Here is a 17,967-nt window from a genome sequence, read left to right on the forward strand (position 1 = left end):
CAGAGAACAAAGCAGAGAGAGAGAGAGAGAGGGAACAGAGAGCAGAGAGAGAGAACAGAGCAGAGCAGAGCAGAGAGAGAGAGAGAGAGAGAGCAAAAGCAAAGCAAGGCAAAGCAAGGCAAGGGTCACGTGCAGGCAGAAGAGGGGCGCATAATGTGAACCCAGAATCACGTTGAACGCTTTGCCTTGCCGCACCTCACGTGCCTCTCCATTTAATTCCTCACGTGACACCCCCCCCTCCACCCACACACACACACACACAAAACAGAAGACCAATTGTACCTCTCTCCCTCCCTCTGCCCTTCCCTCTGTACATATCTCTTGTCTCTCTGTGTGTGACTTTCTACTTCACTGCACAACAATCCATTCATTGTCTGTTATTTTGCTTCATTCGCCCATTCTTTGGTCTCTTCTCCTCCTCCTCCTCTCCAGTTTGGCCATGGCCAAAGGAGGGGACCTCACAAAACCTCTCCTCCCCTCTTCTTCTTCTTCTTCTTCCTCTCTTCCCAATGGAGCAAGCCCTAGCTCTTCTTCTTCTCTTCCCAATGGAGCAATCACCAGCACTTCTTCTTCTTCTTCTTCTTATCCGTCTCGCGGAGCAATTCATCGCAATGCTGCTGCTTCTTCTTCTTCTGCCTCTGCCACGGTGGATGGTGAAGAAGAAGACATCGCGACCAATAAGTCCCGCAATTACTACCAAGAATCATCGGCCTTGGGCCGCCTCACCTTCCATTGGATGAAACCCTTGCTAAAGCTCGGAAACAGCCGCCTCATCGACCTCTCTGATGTCCCCGGCATCCCCCCGGTTGATCGAGCCGCCAAGAATGTCGAGATGTTCTTCCAAGCCTGGGAGAATCAAAGGAAATCTTCTTCATCCTCTTCTTCTTCTTCTTCGAGAAGGCCCTCGGTCGCCCGAGCTTTGTGGCATTGCTATTGGCCGGACATCTTGTATACCGGTGCCCTTGCCTTCCTGAAAGCCACAGGTACCGTGGCCGGACCCATCTTCCTCTACTATTTTGTGAGCTATGCTTCGGGGGATGTCATGTTCCCACACGCGGGCCCCATCCTTGTTGTCTCCCTGTTCCTTGTGAAGATGGTCGAGAACTTCTCGCAAAGACACTGGTACTTTGGGGTCCGGCGGTTGGGACTGAAGGTACAATCGGCAGTTATGGCCGCCGTCTACCATAAGGAGCTCTGCCTATCCGGTGCCGGAAAAGCCAGACATGCCACAGGTGAGATTGTTAACTACATCTCCGTAGATGCATACCGCCTCTCGGAGCTCATTTGGTGGCTCCATTGGACTTGGATTGTACCTTTCGAGATCCTTGTTTCCCTCGGGATTCTCTTCCTGATCGTCGGATTGGCCACTATCCCTGGACTAGTCCTTATCATCCTCTTCATAATGCTCATCACCCCTCTCATCATGTCTATGCAACGATGCCAAGGCAAATTCATGGATGCTCAAGACGAGCGGCTCCGAGCCACAAGCGAAGTCTTAAGTGGTATGAAAGTCATCAAGCTCCAGGCATGGGAGGAGAAGTTCAAAGCATTCATTGAAAGAATGAGAGAGGTTGAGTTCAAATGGCTCTCTGGCACGCAGCAAAAGCGGAACTATGCCACTATTCTCTACTGGCTCATGCCGACAGTGGTCACATCAGTGGTACTTATCACATGCATTCTACTCCAGATGACCCTCACTGCGACCATTGTGTTCACAGTGTTGGCGATGTTTCGGATCATACAAGACCCCATCCGGACTGTCCCCGATGTGTTGTCGGCTCTCATCCAAGCACATGTTGCCTTTAAGAGGCTAGATGCCTTTTTGCAAGAGGATGAATTGCCGGCCAATGTGGTGGAGAGGGATTCTTATCGGATGTCCGAGTATGCCATCCGTGTTGATGGCGCGACACTGAGCTGGAATCCGAATGATCCCAAGCCCACTCTCAGGGACATTAATCTCGTTGTCAGAAGAGGGGAAAAGATTGCCATCTGTGGAGCCATTGGGTCCGGAAAGTCCACCCTCCTGAACTCCATCTTGGGTGAAATCCCAAAGCTCCAAGGCAACGTAGGTTCTCTAAATTCTACCTCGTTTTCATTCCTAACTTAACCTCATTGTTATGAGCCGACACATGATCATACATTAGTCAACTTGATTAGTCCAGCAAAAGGTTGTACATCCATGTTCCAAATATCAAACCTATGGTAGATTGCATTTGTCCAGAGATAGGCCCATTAGAACATGGACAGCTATATGGCTGGCCAGTCTCTGTAGTTATGGTCTAGAGGTAGATTTAGGATGAAGTCAACTAGGCCAAAAATATGGCCATTATCTCTTGGATGGCCGTATTTTCAGCCACGACTATATGGCATATGTGTTTTAACTGTTATAGATAAGCCTCCATTAACATTTGCTTATTTTCCTAAGGATGCATGGTGTTTTGGCAACAGGTTCATGTCTCGGGTGGCATTGCCTATGTGGCACAGACGGCATGGATACAGACAGGTTCGGTGAAAGATAATATATTGTTCGGCATGCCATACGATGAAGCTCGCTATAAGAGCACACTCAAAGCATGTGCATTGGAGCAAGACATCAAGAACTTTAGCCATGGGGAACTTACTGAGATTGGGGAGAGGGGAATTAACATGAGTGGTGGGCAGAAGCAGAGGATTCAGCTCGCTCGGGCAGTCTATAATGATGCCGATGTTTACTTGCTCGATGATCCATTTAGTGCTGTTGATGCACAAACTGCAGCTACACTCTTCAATGTAAGTTTGCATACAAAATACAGTTTTTTTTTTGTGATTTCATGAATGTAAAAGACATCAAGTGAATGCACAATGTAATGCACTAGTTTACTTACTACTTTCAAGTATAGGCTTTAACAATAGCTTTCCAAAATAGGGTTCTTGGATCAATAGACAACCTCTTTAGAGGAACTTTGCTAACCAATGCAAACTTATATTTGAAGCTGATGACTGATTTTCCTTGAACCTGCAGGATTGTGTGATGGGAGCCCTTCGAAACAAGACCGTCTTATTAGTAACACATCAAGTGGAGTTCTTGCCAGCAATGGATTCAATAGTGGTAAGAACGTTTATTCCAAAAGAATTTCAAAGATGCTTATCGACAAAGAATTCATGGAATTAAGTATCACACTTGTAATATTCATTTCTACAGGTGATGGAAGATGGCGAGATAAGGCAAGCAGGATCATACTCAGACTTGCTTGAAGGAGGAGATGCCTTCCTAAGGCTAGTAAAAGCACATGAAGAAGCATTGCATTCGGTGACTGGAAATGGACATGCAAATGCGGATGAAGCTGAGGCAGGATCTATTGTCACTAACCTGACGACAATAGGGAAGAAAAAGTTGAGCCGAGAAGAGATCCTTGATAAGGCTAATAGGGCCGATGCATCTTCACAACTCGTGCAAGATGAGGAGAAGGAATCAGGAGATTTGGGATTAAAACCATACATTGACTATATAACAATTGCGGGAGGGCGTCTTACCATCATTGGAATGATCCTAGGCCAAATCGCTTTCTCTGTTGCCCAACTGCTTAGCAACATTTGGCTTGCTACCGAGATCTCAAACCCAGACATTTCATCAGCCTATCTTATCAGTGTATATGGCGTCGTCTCTCTCCTCAGTGTTGTCTTCTTCTTTTTCCGGTCCGCCCTGATTGTCCGTCTCGGTCTGAAGGCCTCAAAATCTTTTTTCTATGGCTTCACGAATGCTGTGATGAAGGCACCCATGTCGTTCTTCGATTCAACACCCTCGGGACGAATCCTTAACAGGGTAATGGAACATATATTCCATTATATGACAAGATTTTTCATGTATGCATATGCTTTTGTTTTGTTTGGGGTCTCTTGATTAAATGATTGTATTGCTTTGGCTGGCTGGCATAGGCATCTGTCGATATGAGTGTATTGGATCTTGATATTCCATTTTGTTTCGGCTTTGTTCTGGCATTGATTTTCGACATTTTGGGCATTGTCGTCGTCACTGCTATAGCAACATGGCAAATCATTCTGATTGTTGTACCTGCACTTGCAACGATCCAATACTTGCAGGTGTGTATGAGTTAGGGTTTATCATCCTCTGTAACAGTAGCATAAAGTAAGGGTGGTATAGTAAAAACAGCCCTTTCGAATTCATTTCGGTGACGATCTAATGGTTTTTCAATGATGTAGAAATATTACGCAGCTGCGGCCCGAGAACTCTCTCGGATTAACTCCACTACCAAGGCTCCAATAGTGAACAACTCAGCAGAGACTATTAGTGGCACAGCAACAATTCGTGCTTTTGGGATGTCGGAGCGCTTCAGGAAGAGGAACTTGGAGCTCATTGATGTCGATGCCTCCCTCTACTTCCACAAGCATGCGGCTCTTGAGTGGCTCATCTTCCGCATTGAGATATGTTGCAGCGTTGTCATCACCTGTGCTACTATGTTGGTGGTCCTCAAGAGTGATATCTCTGCAGGTGTTTTTTCTCTTTTCACTTGCTAGGACCAAGGCATTGAAAACAAACTTATTTGAAAAAACCAATGTTGGAAAAAATTAGTGAAGTGGAGAGACCAGGAGCCCAACCGACCATCTCTCAACTAGAGAAACATCCAGTCAGTCGGCCATATGAGAAGGTCCCATGTCCCATAACCAATATGGAAGAATGAACTCTGGAGCAAAGAGATAATAATGTGAGCCCCCATGTCCCAAAGCCAACATGGAAAAATGAACTCTGGAGCAAAGGGATCCCAGATAATAATATATAGATGTAATTGGTAAGGTGACCCATGAAGGGAGAAGAATGCACAATATCAAAGTTGTGAGCATTTAGATACCGACTAATAATTGATCTTAGATCTATGTCCACATCATGTGAGTAGCCTAGAATGGTTGCGCTGACCAGGTGATGAGCTCGACTGAGCTACAATAGGCCTATCTTTGGCCTACTTGATTCCATTTAATCGAATTTTTATTTATACATAGTATGCTCATAATGGATGTTGCCTAAGATCCATTATTTCCAATGAATTTGATGGATGAAACAACAGTACACGAGGAATTTTGAAGCAACAAAATCAGGTTCTGAAATGAATTTCCATGTCTTATGCCTTTGTGTTTCAGGTTTCGCTGGCCTAGCAATTACATATGCCCTTGCACTAAGCAACTGCCAAATCTTCCTGTCATGGTGGCAATGCATGTTTGCAATTTTTATTGTCTCTGTTGAACGCATCAAGCAATACATGACCTTGCCCAAGGAAGCTCCTGCCATTATTGAATCTAATAGACCGTCCCCTCAATGGCCAACGAAAGGAAAAGTCGTTCTCGACAATTTACAGGTAAAAAACATAACTCGAAAACTAAACAGGCTTGTAATAATGCTTCATGGTAGTACATAAAACCAAACTATCGAACGCTTTATAGGTTTAAAACGAAACTATCTAATGCTACGAAACATAGGAAGGGATCATGTAAAAAAAGTTTGTTGTTATGATCACTTTTATACTTACATAAAGGCTAATGTTGTTTTCACATTCACATTCTGCTTGAGCATGTAATGTCTTGTTTCATTTAGAAAGGGAATGACCAATTTTGTGACATGGTTGATCGAAACACAGATCCGGTATCGCTCAAATTCACCAATGGTGCTGAAGGGGGTGTCATGCACATTTGAAGGTGGGCAGAAGGTAGGGGTGGTGGGGCGCACCGGGAGTGGAAAGACAACCCTTATCAGCGCTATCTTCCGATTGGTTGAACCGTGCGGTGGCTCCATCTACATTGATGACATTGACATCTGCAGCATTGGGCTCAACGATTTGCGGCTTCGCCTTGGGATCATCCCACAGGAACCTGTCCTGTTCCGTGGCACTGTCAGGACCAATCTTGATCCATTGAACCAATACAAGGATAATGACATCTGGGAGGTACTTAGATCAATCAAAAGATGTCTCTACTAATCATTTTGCTTAGGATGTCTAATTTGAATCTACTATCAGGATTTGTTACTCTGCAATGAAAGGTTCAAATCAATATCTGTGATTAGTTCATTGATCCATGATTAATCCCTAATGAAGTTATAACTAATGTTTGAATCATATCTTTTTGGTGTAGACTTTGGAGAAGTGTCAATTGGGGAAGGTAATCCGAAAGTTGCCTCTTCAGCTTGAATCACCAGGTATATTACTGTAATCATGCACACTAAATTCGAATTATCCAAAACTAATCAAATCGAGTACATGAATTGATTCCACTCATTTAATGATGAAACAATCATGAATAAATTGACCTCATTTGTGATGAATCTATCATTCCTCTGCATTCAGTGTCGGATCAAGGCGAGAATTGGAGCGCAGGCCAACGCCAGTTGTTCTGCCTGGGGCGAGTGCTGTTGAAGCGTAGTCAGGTGCTTGTGTTAGATGAGGCCACTGCTTCCATCGACTCTGCCACTGATGCACTCCTCCAGGAAGTCATCCGCAAGGAGTTCCGTGCTTGTACTGTCATTACTGTGGCTCATCGCATCCCCACAGTCATCGACAGTGACCTTGTCCTTGCACTCAGTGACGGTATATATTCCATCCTATATTCATTCATTTTGTTCCGTTTTTCATTATTTCATACCTATCCACCATTCATTCTTAATGATCCATAAATTTTGCTAGATCACTAGTTGTAGCAACACCCATGGTTGATTGCATTGTCCAGTAACCACACGACCATTAAGGCATTCATTCTTTCATTATAACTTGAAGAGGCATTCTTAATTGCATATTAGGTGAGATATAATGATAAATATTTGAGATGAATCAAGCATGTAAAATCATTAGCTAATTGAGTCAGAATGGCATCATCTCCCTAGTTCACTAGGGAATTGGATTCAGTGTCATCCATGCGGGAATTCAGATTGGATGGCACGATCTAATCTAATTCATTAGGGATTTGATATAAAATGTGGCATCATCCATCTAATTCATGGGTGAATTGAAATTGAATGGCATCAATCGTATCTAATTCACAAGGGAATTGAGATATCAAATAGTATTAATCTAATTCACATCGGAATTTAAAGACCCAAATGCATCAATCGATTACACTGGGGAATAAAGGAAGAATAGCATCACCTAATTTCATGAGGGAAGTCAAGATAATGTCTGCATCAATCTACTCAAGAGTACAGAAGGAAATTTCAAGGTCTAAAAAATGCATCTGAAATTTTATACAACAAAAAGGAAGCAATCAAGGGGAAGGAGATTTCTACATTGTGTCCAAATTTTATATTAAAAGCTTCATGGAGGCAAATTAACATGACTCTGCTTCTACTACATTATACACACATGCACATAACAATCGGCAACGGTTCGGTTCGGTTCGGTTTGGAACCAAACCATTTAAAAATGTTGAAACCTGAACCGAACCGTGAAACCTTTAAACCGTAAAAACCGCGGTTTCATGGTTCAGTTTTGGTTTTCAACATAGGTCAAATTTATTTTATTTTATTTTTAAATTTATAATATTTCATTTTTTAGAATTTTTAAAATTTTTAAGATGTTCCTAAAATATGAGAATAAGAGTAAAAATGAAAAGATTGTTTAAAAACAAATTTTAAAATTTTATAGAATTTTTTTCAGATTTTTAATATTTTTTTTTAATAAAATTAAAAATTAAAAACCGTTTAACCGTTTAAACCGCGATTTTGACTGCTGAAACCGAACCGAACCGTTAAAAAAAACCTAAACCTGAACCGACCCAACCCGAACCGTTGCCGATTGTTACATGCACATCCATCCATACGTACGTACAAATATATATATATATATATATATATATATATATTACTAATTCAGATTTTCTTTTGAGCTAAAACAGGGTACCTGATCGAGTGTGCATCGCCCAAGAGACTGATGGATAACAAATCATCGCTGTTCGCCCAGCTGGTCGCAGAATATTGGGCTCAGGCCAGTCGGAAGAGATGAATGAAAAAATGAATAAAAAGCCATACCGCCCAAAATGCCCTCCACATTTCCCAAACCCTAATTGCAAAGCATGGGCCTCCATTTTACACATCCACTCGATTCAGGTTTTTCTTGTGTGTTTTTCTTTTGTCCACCTTTCGCAGTCTGTGACAACCGGCTCAACCAACAATTATTGTGATAGCAACTGACTATGACCACTGACAAGGTTTAAATTCTTCATTCCCTATCTCTACCCTCGTACATGATCCAATCCCGGATCCTTGTCCACAGTGAGGGCATCAGCTTTACACACATGAGCTTGAATGGAAGGACTACAATGAGTAAATCATTTTCACTAGAAAAGATTATAAACAGATACTCTCCTCTTCTTTTCATCCTCGAATGCCCAAAATGTATTGAGTTTGGTATCTAATAAAAATATTTCAAGTATGAAAACTAAGTTTCTGTAACACATAGTGAGAATTTGTCCTGTTTCATAATGAGCATATGTTCAACATTCAAAGGGAACTGTTTACATTTGGCAAACGTACTAAATCTGCTCTATATAGAATACAAGAGGAATCACTCCCTTGCAATGATAAGCAGTGTTTAGCTCATTATGAAGCAGACAATCATTGTAGATGGTTGTAAAGTGACTTGCAATCACACTGCTCATATTACTGAAACCTGGCAGGGTTTTAAGGCCCTGAATGTCCATTCTCGCAAAGGTCCAATAATGAAATTTGTAAGCCTGCAATTCAGAACTACAAACTACAAACTCAATATCTGTATGGATTGTGGTTAGTCCAATAATGAAATTTGTGAAAAATTATCCCATGTGTACGATTTGGTGTAGTTATGGAAATTGGTCATTAGGGTAATCAACACCTGAAAGCACTATTATCATCACAACTTATTATTGTGGCATATGCTTGCTTCCCACTATAGCATGAGGCTCCACATCATCAATATCATGATCAAGACAAAATGTGCAGATGCAATTTGCTTTAGCTGGTCTTTCTTAGCTTCATTCTCAACAGCAAGTTCATGACAACCAGTGTTGAGATTGATTGCCCTGACCTCGTATTAAATTGCACAAGGAACCCATCACTTCATCGAAGGTAGTCCCAACATGCTAAGTTTGGGTAAGCAACAGCAATTCACTATTGACAGCATCTTGGTTCCATTTGGTTGTGACTGCATTGTAAGGCATGATCCAATTCTGTCTCAGAATAACAGTGGTACCTCAATATGTATAATTTTCTCATGTTCCATCTCTTCCTCATCATGTGCATAACTAGATCATTTTTCTTTGTCACTTGCATTTTTCAGTTATAGTTGGTGATATGCCTCCATGTCCATCGATTTAAATCACATGCTTGTGAACTGTCATGAGACCATCTAGTTCCATCATCCTCGTTTCGAGTAATTGAGTACAGCATGGCTACCTTGATCCCAAGGTTGGTATCAGAGGAAAAACATCACAATGTGGCCGAGAGAACAATTGTTACATCTGGAACACATAAGACTACAGAATCAAGCCAGTCACAAAACAAGACCAAATCCAGTAAACAATCTATCCACTGACTTTAGGGGCAGAAATAAGACAAGTTCGGTCGTCTGACCAGGTTACATAAACGAACAAGATTCCCATTTAAATTAAATATTGTTTCAGATAACTTCAAGTATCTGACACATTTGATTACATTGACATTGTGAGGCACTTATACTACACTCCCAAAAATAGTTCAGACTACTTGATTTGAGAATGTTCAATGATTCATCAACAAATGAAACCTGTATCAAAGCTTGAACAATAAATATTTTAAGAGATATAGTTTCATGCTGCAATACAATACATGACCATTAGGAGTACCATCATCTGCATGTCCTTTGTGAATTATCCATCACTAGATTTAAAGATTGATAATCTTATACTACAGCATCATATGCTTCCAGAACTGCACACATCTGACTAATTTTTTCCACATAACCATAGCAGCACCTAGTGTTGTCCATTTGATTTCTCCAAACCAGGATAAAAACAGGAAAGAAAGATCCACAATAGCTTTACTGAAGAGAAACACATATCTCATGGATTCTTTCATAAACTATATATAGGCCATCCATTAGAATATGTGAACCTGGGGATCTAAAGCAATAATGTTCCTTATTGCTGCTCATTGTAATAGTATCCAACAATGCTGCCTCCTCTGCTTCAGTATCAATGACCATAGGTGGCATTTATTGATCTGTACCCAATTCCAACAATGTAGGTAGATACCACCAAAAATCTTCATTAATAAATAGCAAAAGGGTAGGCTCTCTGCCTACAAAATCACACACATTACATGTCAATAGCATATATATTTATCTACCTTCAATAGTAGATTTGAGTATATTTTGAAATTATGACCTGTTGTGTGAAAGAGATATCCGCCATCATAGAATGTTCAAAAGAAGCAAAAGAAAATACATCAAAAAAATACAGCATCCTGACTGGGTTTGATTCAGTAGAAAGGTCTTAATACTGTGATGATCTTTCATCTTCCATATGGAATATGATTATTAGAATTTAATCAACACCAAGTAAATCATCTTAACTTACTTTTCGATACTGCTAGAATTTAATCAAGGTCATACCTATCATCTTAACTTTTCCTTGCTGCTAATTGACAACTTACTTAGTCTATGTTTCATTTAAAATAAACATTAAGGATACCATTTTGGTTATTCCTTGAGAGTACCATAACTTTAGCCTGTTTCTTAATATGAAAGGAAGATAGTACCCCAGTAAGTATTTAATCAATAACAAAATATCTAGGTGCCCACACCATAGACCTGATTAAATTCCCAAAGAGCATGGAGAAGTGTCAAAGTGACTTGTTCATGCACGCCACTTACAAGATTGTGGTCTCAAATGAGTCCATACACAAACAACAAAAACATAAAATGAGAAGGAATATATTGAGAACGTGAGCACTTAGATAAAGGAGAAATGGATGATTTTCATACTGGCGGGGAGACCTGGGCTTGAAGCTACTTATCAGCATGCTTAGCTCGCTTCGTTTTTTTGTGGGCATAATTTCCATGATTTTTTGCAACTTTCTCTGGTTTCTTCTTAGGAGTTCTGCATTCACATATCAAGGTTGGGTTACCAAAAAAAGGACCTTGAACCTTTCCACTTAATCATCCAGCATATCGACTGGGCCTACCCTAGTATAGAGGAAAAGAACATGTTGAGCAATAAGGCAGGAAGCAACAAAAGGATCGATGCCTGCATTTACAAAAGAAGTTATCTGGATAAAAATTTAATATGAATAAGAACTAGAGCCAAAAATATTTTGTGTGCAAAAGTAATCATACCAAAAACCATACAAGTTCCTTGCTAGCCAATGGTTTCAGGATATCAACCTTTTTGAGTGTTCTCTCAACTGACTTTTGAAGCTGTTCCAATATAAATTTCATCATTACCCCCAGCAAACTCACGCATTTAGATTAGGAAAATACTCTGATATACCCAAGTTTGTTCATTTCCAAAATGCCACTGAGTTTTGTACTTCCGTATACACCATTGGACCAACCACCGATTGAGATGAGAGGATGAATTAGCCATTTAATTAATCAAATAGGACAGATATTTAAGACAAGGGAATGAATTGAAGGTATAATTGATTGCTTAGATACCATGTATAAGTGCTCTTTTAGTGGTTGACAAAATAAAGAAAAACTTAGGAATATTTCGGAATTTTTTCCTTGAGATTAATATACAAGAGATCGCATCAGACACTCCAGCTAAATAGTGTAACATAATGATGTGATTGAAATGATCAACTTGTAAGCTTAGTTTCAATAAATGGAAAACCTTGGCAGCCTTCCAACTTAGCTGAAAATTTGGAAACTGCATAGAGGATAGGATTTACACTATATGATGGAATACCTGAACATGATATGCTCTGGCAGAAGTGACAAATTGTCTGTAGAGCTTGAAACTCTTTTTTCTGTATGGTTTAGTTATAGATTCGACTTGCTTATAGTATGGCCTTGATATTTCCTTCACAATCTATGCATCATTGCCATTTCAACAGTCAGAAACTCAACAAATAGACAGTAGAATATGAATCTCTACACCATAATGCAAATTAAATAAAGACATAAGTACACTAGAATGAGCTCCCACATAGAAGCAAATTAAGAGAATATACCTCTAAATGCGGTTTAATGGTATCATGAACCTTCTCTAGGTATGGCGATACAAATTCTACTGCCGACTCATATCCTTCAGATAATTTGGACTTAGCAATTTGAATATGTGGAGCAACAGTAGATGTAATAGATTTCTTACTATGTTTAATTACAGGGCTCCACTTCTCTTGAACATGCTGCCATATGAATAAGAAGAAAAAATATTACTCATAAAATCAGCATAAGAATTTGTGAAGGTAAAACATTCTCATATTTTGTTACTTCTTACCTTTATAAAATTATCAGTATAAGGCTTTGTTCTCTTCCAAACCACAGAAGCCTTTTGTGAAGCCTGTGAAACATTTTAGCATCACTCTTCTTCCCTTGAAACAACCTGACACTTAGCCAAAGGTATGGATAATGGTTCATATATTACCCTTTCTACAGTTGCATCCACAACAGGTTGCACATAGCTCCTCCAGTAGACAACTGCAAATTCCTGTAAACATCATTGACACTACATAAATAAATAGATTGACATATTCGCATTTGTGGGGGTTACCAAACGAATGCATGAAAAGCATTCGTTAAAAAAAAAAAGAGTTCATAAACTCCCTCCTTTTTAGTTTCCTAGATATAAAAAAGGGGACTTCACAATAAAAAAGGGACTTGACACTAATAAATTTTTATAATAAATGTAGAAGTATTCGTCTTACTTTAATAATTAATTAATTAATTAAAATAAAGGTTCATTAATTCCTCACTTTTCATTCTCCCAAATTTTATAGATATTTTTATCTGACATTAAAAATGGGACTCCACACTAATCATATTTCTATAATAAATATAAAAATATTCGTTTTTTTTAAATAATAATAATAATAAATAAATAAAATAAAATAAAGGTTCATAAACTCCCCCCCTTTTTATTTGACACTATAAAGGAGACTTAATACTAATTATATTTTTATAATCTATTAATGAATGATTGCTCTTTTTTTAGTGAATTATCGTTTTTTTTAAAAATCAAAAGATGAATTTTATTTTTATTTTTTTGCAAAACGAATGGTTTTATAATATTCTTGGGGTCATTTCATATTCTCGAATATTGCAAATATCACGCATGTGTCAATCTATGCATATATATATATGGAATATGTAGAGGTAATCATTCCTGCATCAGCAACTAGCATTGCTACTTCACCTGCAGCTCTGATAGTTTCATTAGAATCCATGGAGGGAGCCAGCCACCACGAACCTAAAAACAAATAAAAAGGAGAACAAACACTTTACCAAGCAACTTCAATCTAAGATATTAACATGTTACTTCTTTAGGGGAGATAGTGAGACCTTACATTAAGAAGTTCAGTGTCCTTTGCAGCAGTTTCTTTCTGTGCTTTGGCTAAAGTTAGCTACCAGATACAAATAAATACACTTAGCAAGAATTGCCATATAAGAGCTCAAATACAAGATCTATTAAAACTACAAACCTCTGCCACATGAATCACTTTTTCTGCCTTCGTGAGTTTTGTTTTCTGCTCAGATACCAACTTCTCTAGCTGCAAAATTTGAGTTCATACAACAGCTGCGATATCAGAAAAAAAAACATGTAGTCCTTAACCAAAGCTTACAAAAACAGTGGAAGCCAGGCTAATAAACTCAATAGAAAAAATAAATTGACATTAGCTAAATATAATTTAAATTTTAGAGTTTACATTTTCGTTAGACATACCAAAGTTCTCACTCATTAAGACGAGAATAGTCTAGATCTTTATCAGACCTTTCCGCTTGTATGTCTTGTCTTGACAAATTCTTATCCTGACCTTTACGAGTAATGGTACCATCCCATTGTCTGAAGATTACTTAACTATAAGATGTACATAATTGATTTTTTGAATGACTGATAAAGTATATCAGTGATCAATTCGTAGGCTCTGGTAAAGAGCATACATAATGAGTTAACACTTCATAATTAGCAGCGCTGACATGCATTCAAGAATGCTTACATGATTTTTTCATAATAAGATCGCTTATGAAATCGTGGTTTACATTGTTAAAACTACAAGTCTACACATGATATATTATATGAATATTAGAAAACTATAACATTACTAGTTGCATCTCCCAATAGTCTAGACTGATAATTAGCCAGAAGATTAAGGTTAAAACTCGTGACGTGACAGTCCAAAGAGCTCAGTTTTAATCTTAAATTTATTTAGATTTAATGTTTCTTCTCTGCTTAAATGCCGTCTGATGCTCAAATCTATGAGACCTGTAAATAGATTAAGCTAATGTTACGTCTATTAGCCAGTGTTAGGTTTAAAATTCATATTCTTATGAATGTTTTCTTCAGAATTAAGTTACCAGCATTATGCATTATTTGTAGATAGAAATTACTAATTATGATATAAGAATGTTACGTCTATTAATTAGTGTTAGATTGAAATTGTATATTCTTATGAAATTGTAGTTCAATAGTTATTTCTTCATTTGTAGGAGGCGGTTGTAATTGATCTTCATCTTCTGGGGTCTAAAATTTCTCTGTTTTGCTGTCCATCTTCTTCTAGCAATAAAACTGTTTTGTAGATCTCTATTTGTTCATCACCCTACAAGGTTATTTTTTAGTTAATGATTGATTGTTGCTGAAATTTTGGTCTGTTTGATAATTCTAATGAGGTACAATTACTTTTGAGAATCTTTGCTTCTTTGAATACAACATCACGAGTCCTGATTACCTTTCGAGGTTACAATAACCAAATTTTGTAACCCGTCTCACCTTCTGCCTTGTATCCCAGAAAAATGCCTTTGATGGATTTTGCATCCAGCTTGTTTCTTAACTTCTCTCTAATGTGGACGAAAGCTTCACAACCGAAGATGCGCAGATGATCATACAAGGCTGATTTGCCTGTCCAAATCTCTCCAACATGCCACCTTTGAGTGAAATGTGTGGGGATCAATTAAGAATATATACTACAGTTTGTAACGCCTCTCCCCAAAATGTTAAGGAAGATTAGTTGTGAATGGAATACATTGAGCCCTTTTATGTAATGTCATATTGTATCATTCAGGCACACCATTAGATGTTGGATTGCACTACAAGGTAGGAGGTGCACACACACACACGTGTGTGTACGCACTATCAAGATCCATAGAATATGCTCTTAAAAGAAGAACTTTAAACATTGATGGGACAGCTAAATCTTGGCCTCATAAATACCTATTTAATGCTGAATGGGAATCTTGTCTAAGGATCCCAATCAGTGTACCAATATTCTTTTAGGAGTTGTAGACTGTAGTACAATTCCGAAAACGAGACTGCAATTCTAGCAAAAATAGGAGCAGAAACGTTTTTCTAGTTTAATAGGTGCAACCTAAGGGCTTTTAATCCCAACATACCACATGCTGTTAGAAGATGCATGGACCACACTCCATGGCACCCACAGAAATGAAACTTTTGTGGAGAAAAACAGAAGTACGAAATTGAAAATCAAATGCTGATCCCTACATCTGAAAATGAAAATAAACCCTAATCCCAACATGAAAATAAAAACCACTATTAATAGAGAATTCACAAGCTCAATCTACCACCAACCAGAAAATAAGATGATAGACAAAAAGCTCAAACCTCTAACCTGATTAACCTAACTTTGGGTTCCTGCCATAAAACACGTAACCCTTCTCCAACATTAATGCCAATTGAACTAAATTAAAAATAATTGAGCATGCTAAAGGACAGAAATTAAGGGATAAACCAAATACATTCTCTCATTAACATATAAAAACACATGATGGATGAAAGGGCCCATGAAAGTTCCAGTGTCTCTCTTGCCGGCTTTGAGGATAGAGTTGTCCTAAGATAAAAAATCCATACCCACGCATTTACAGAGGCATCCTTTAAATAGGCAGTTACAATGGTAAAGGTGGCCATATCTTAAAGGAAAGGTGGCTTCATCCTATTGATTCTTCTCCTGAAACTCAAACTACACATCTTACATATATATTGGGCATTTTAGACCTGGAACGTGTACAAGTGCACCTAAAGGTGAATGCTAAAGCAGTATGAAGAAGATAGTGCAACACATAGACCAAAACCAGTAAAGAATGAGGCACATATCAATGGGGATCAGCTTACACAAAATGGGAACTCTAGGATGAGACTTTTTTAATTTATCATATAGGTTAAAGTTTGAACTTTGTAAATAATTATTTTATTCATTATACCACGTACAGAATAAGATTTGAGAAAAACTAAAATTGCCATCGCAAAGAATGAGATAGGAAAAGATACAAAAACTGTCACCTGTTTGACTTTGGAAGACTGAGTAGCACCCACAGCCTCCAGAGATTCTGCTGTCTGCTTGTATTTCTGTAGCTCAATTTCTGTTTTCTTCAAGTTGTCTTCGAGCTTGGCCACCTGAAGCCTCCAAGAGTCAAAACAATATTACATCCAGTATGCAACATGACTTCATTGGTATTGAGCCATGAGAAACGAATTACAATCAGCCAAACAAAAAGGTAGTTCTTTCAGAAGGTGAATGAAAAATATCCAACTTTATCCTTCAATACCTTTGAGGCAAGCTCCATCTGTAGAGCATCAAGATCTGACGCTTGCTTTCTCTGGTTAAATAAGAGCATAAAAAAAAATGTCAGGACGCAAGGAAGATGTAAAGGTAGTAGAAATGTGAGAATGTGGTCAAGAAGCTGCAGCCATACTGTCAGCCTTTAAACTCTGACCCTTTCACAAATTCCTCAGGAGCCCATCCCCCAACCAGCACTCATACTAGTGCACAAAAGTACGACACAGTACACACATCTGGTGATCATGAAGATTATTCTGCTCCATCAAATGACTGGCTAGAGGGATGCTAAGATCCCCCATGTATATGTGGATCATCTACTGCTTGGGTAAGGTGAGGCTTGTCCACCGATTAGACACTGAAAACATGAAGTGGGGGGGAAACATGAAATTGAGAACTAACTCAAAAGGAAACAGGAACTGAAGGCTCCGGAGAAATCTATCCAAACTGTGCATCCTTAGTGGCATTAAGGAAGAATGACTGTCTAGAGGGAGGCTAAGATCCCCCATGCATATGTGGATCATCTACTGATTGGGTAAGGTGAGGCTTGTCCACCGATTGGACACTGAAAACATGAAAGGGAAGTGAGGGGGGGAAACATGAAATTGAGAACTAAATCAAAAGGAAACGGGAACTGACGGCTCCGGAGAAATCTATCCAAACTGTGCATCCTTGGCGGCATTAAGGAAGAACGGTGAAAACATGAAATGTGAAAAACCTGCAATAGAGATATGGAAATCTCCAACAACAAAAAAAAACATCAAAATGTGGAGGAAATCGTTACCTTCAGCCTTTCAAACTCATCCTGTAAGGAAGCTACGAGCTTGATCTTGTCCTGGAATTCCACATCTTTCTCTGACAGATTTCTCTCTGACTCAAAAAAAAAAAACAAAGAGCCATAATCAAACCAAACTCTTTTAGTTCGTGTGGACAGAAAATCTCTGAAACGAGAGAGATACAAGGAGCAAGAGGAAGAAGCGAAGGAAAAAGGCCGGTAAGAGAAATGTGACAGAAGATTTACCGAGAAGGTGAAGCTTGCTCTGTGTAAGATCGAGTTCTTCGAGCAAGGCAGCATAATCAGGGCACTGAGAAGGGATTGGATCGGCGTGGTGGCCGAGCTGCGAAGGATGATGTTGTGGAAGAATATCAGCGAAGGCAGAAGGATGGGAAGAAGAAGAAGAAGCGAGGAAGAAGAAGAAGAAGCAGAAGGGGAGGAGGGGGAGAGGGGCCATGGCGAACTCAGAGAG

The 17,967-nt window shown here is 39.0% G+C and overlaps 2 protein-coding genes across 6 annotated transcripts; one reads left to right on the forward strand and one right to left on the reverse strand.

Moving 5' to 3' along the window:
• The first annotated feature begins 380 nt into the window (after positions 1–380).
• On the forward strand, positions 381–8,414 carry LOC147866056 (ABC transporter C family member 8-like). Its single transcript, XM_087316417.1, has 11 exons — positions 381–2,065; positions 2,449–2,769; positions 3,002–3,088; positions 3,182–3,802; positions 3,916–4,080; positions 4,201–4,489; positions 5,134–5,348; positions 5,628–5,933; positions 6,121–6,184; positions 6,333–6,572; positions 7,873–8,414. The coding sequence occupies exons 1-11, from the start codon at positions 440–442 to the stop codon at positions 7,977–7,979; spliced, it is 4,041 nt and encodes a 1,346-aa protein (XP_087172543.1). The 5' UTR covers positions 381–439; the 3' UTR covers positions 7,980–8,414.
• A 1,581-nt stretch (positions 8,415–9,995) lies between these two features.
• Positions 9,996–17,967, reverse strand: LOC147866057 (uncharacterized). 5 transcript variants are annotated; one of them, XR_015529464.1, is made up of 16 exons: positions 17,742–17,967; positions 17,505–17,590; positions 16,710–16,760; positions 16,444–16,557; positions 13,634–13,702; positions 13,499–13,555; positions 13,348–13,401; positions 12,580–12,642; positions 12,433–12,495; positions 12,164–12,340; positions 11,899–12,021; positions 11,325–11,405; positions 11,174–11,235; positions 10,986–11,088; positions 10,337–10,374; positions 9,996–10,252 (listed from the first exon to the last, which is right to left on the reverse strand). XR_015529464.1 is itself a non-coding variant. In XM_087316421.1 (15 exons), the coding sequence occupies exons 1-14, from the start codon at positions 17,950–17,952 to the stop codon at positions 10,998–11,000; spliced, it is 1,302 nt and encodes a 433-aa protein (XP_087172547.1). In that variant the 5' UTR covers positions 17,953–17,967; the 3' UTR covers positions 9,996–10,252; positions 10,986–10,997. The 5 variants fall into 5 exon arrangements, 4 of the variants coding, with proteins under 4 accessions (XP_087172547.1, XP_087172546.1, XP_087172548.1 ...); XM_087316421.1 differs by lacking the exon at positions 10,337–10,374; XM_087316420.1 differs by lacking the exon at positions 10,337–10,374 and having other exon boundaries at positions 9,996–10,288.

Source organism: Azolla caroliniana, unplaced genomic scaffold (genome assembly GCF_043228905.1).
Source record: "Azolla caroliniana isolate FFs.n. ecotype wild unplaced genomic scaffold, voAzoCaro1.0.p SCAF_3, whole genome shotgun sequence".
NCBI classification, from domain to species: Eukaryota; Viridiplantae; Streptophyta; class Polypodiopsida; order Salviniales; family Salviniaceae; genus Azolla; species Azolla caroliniana.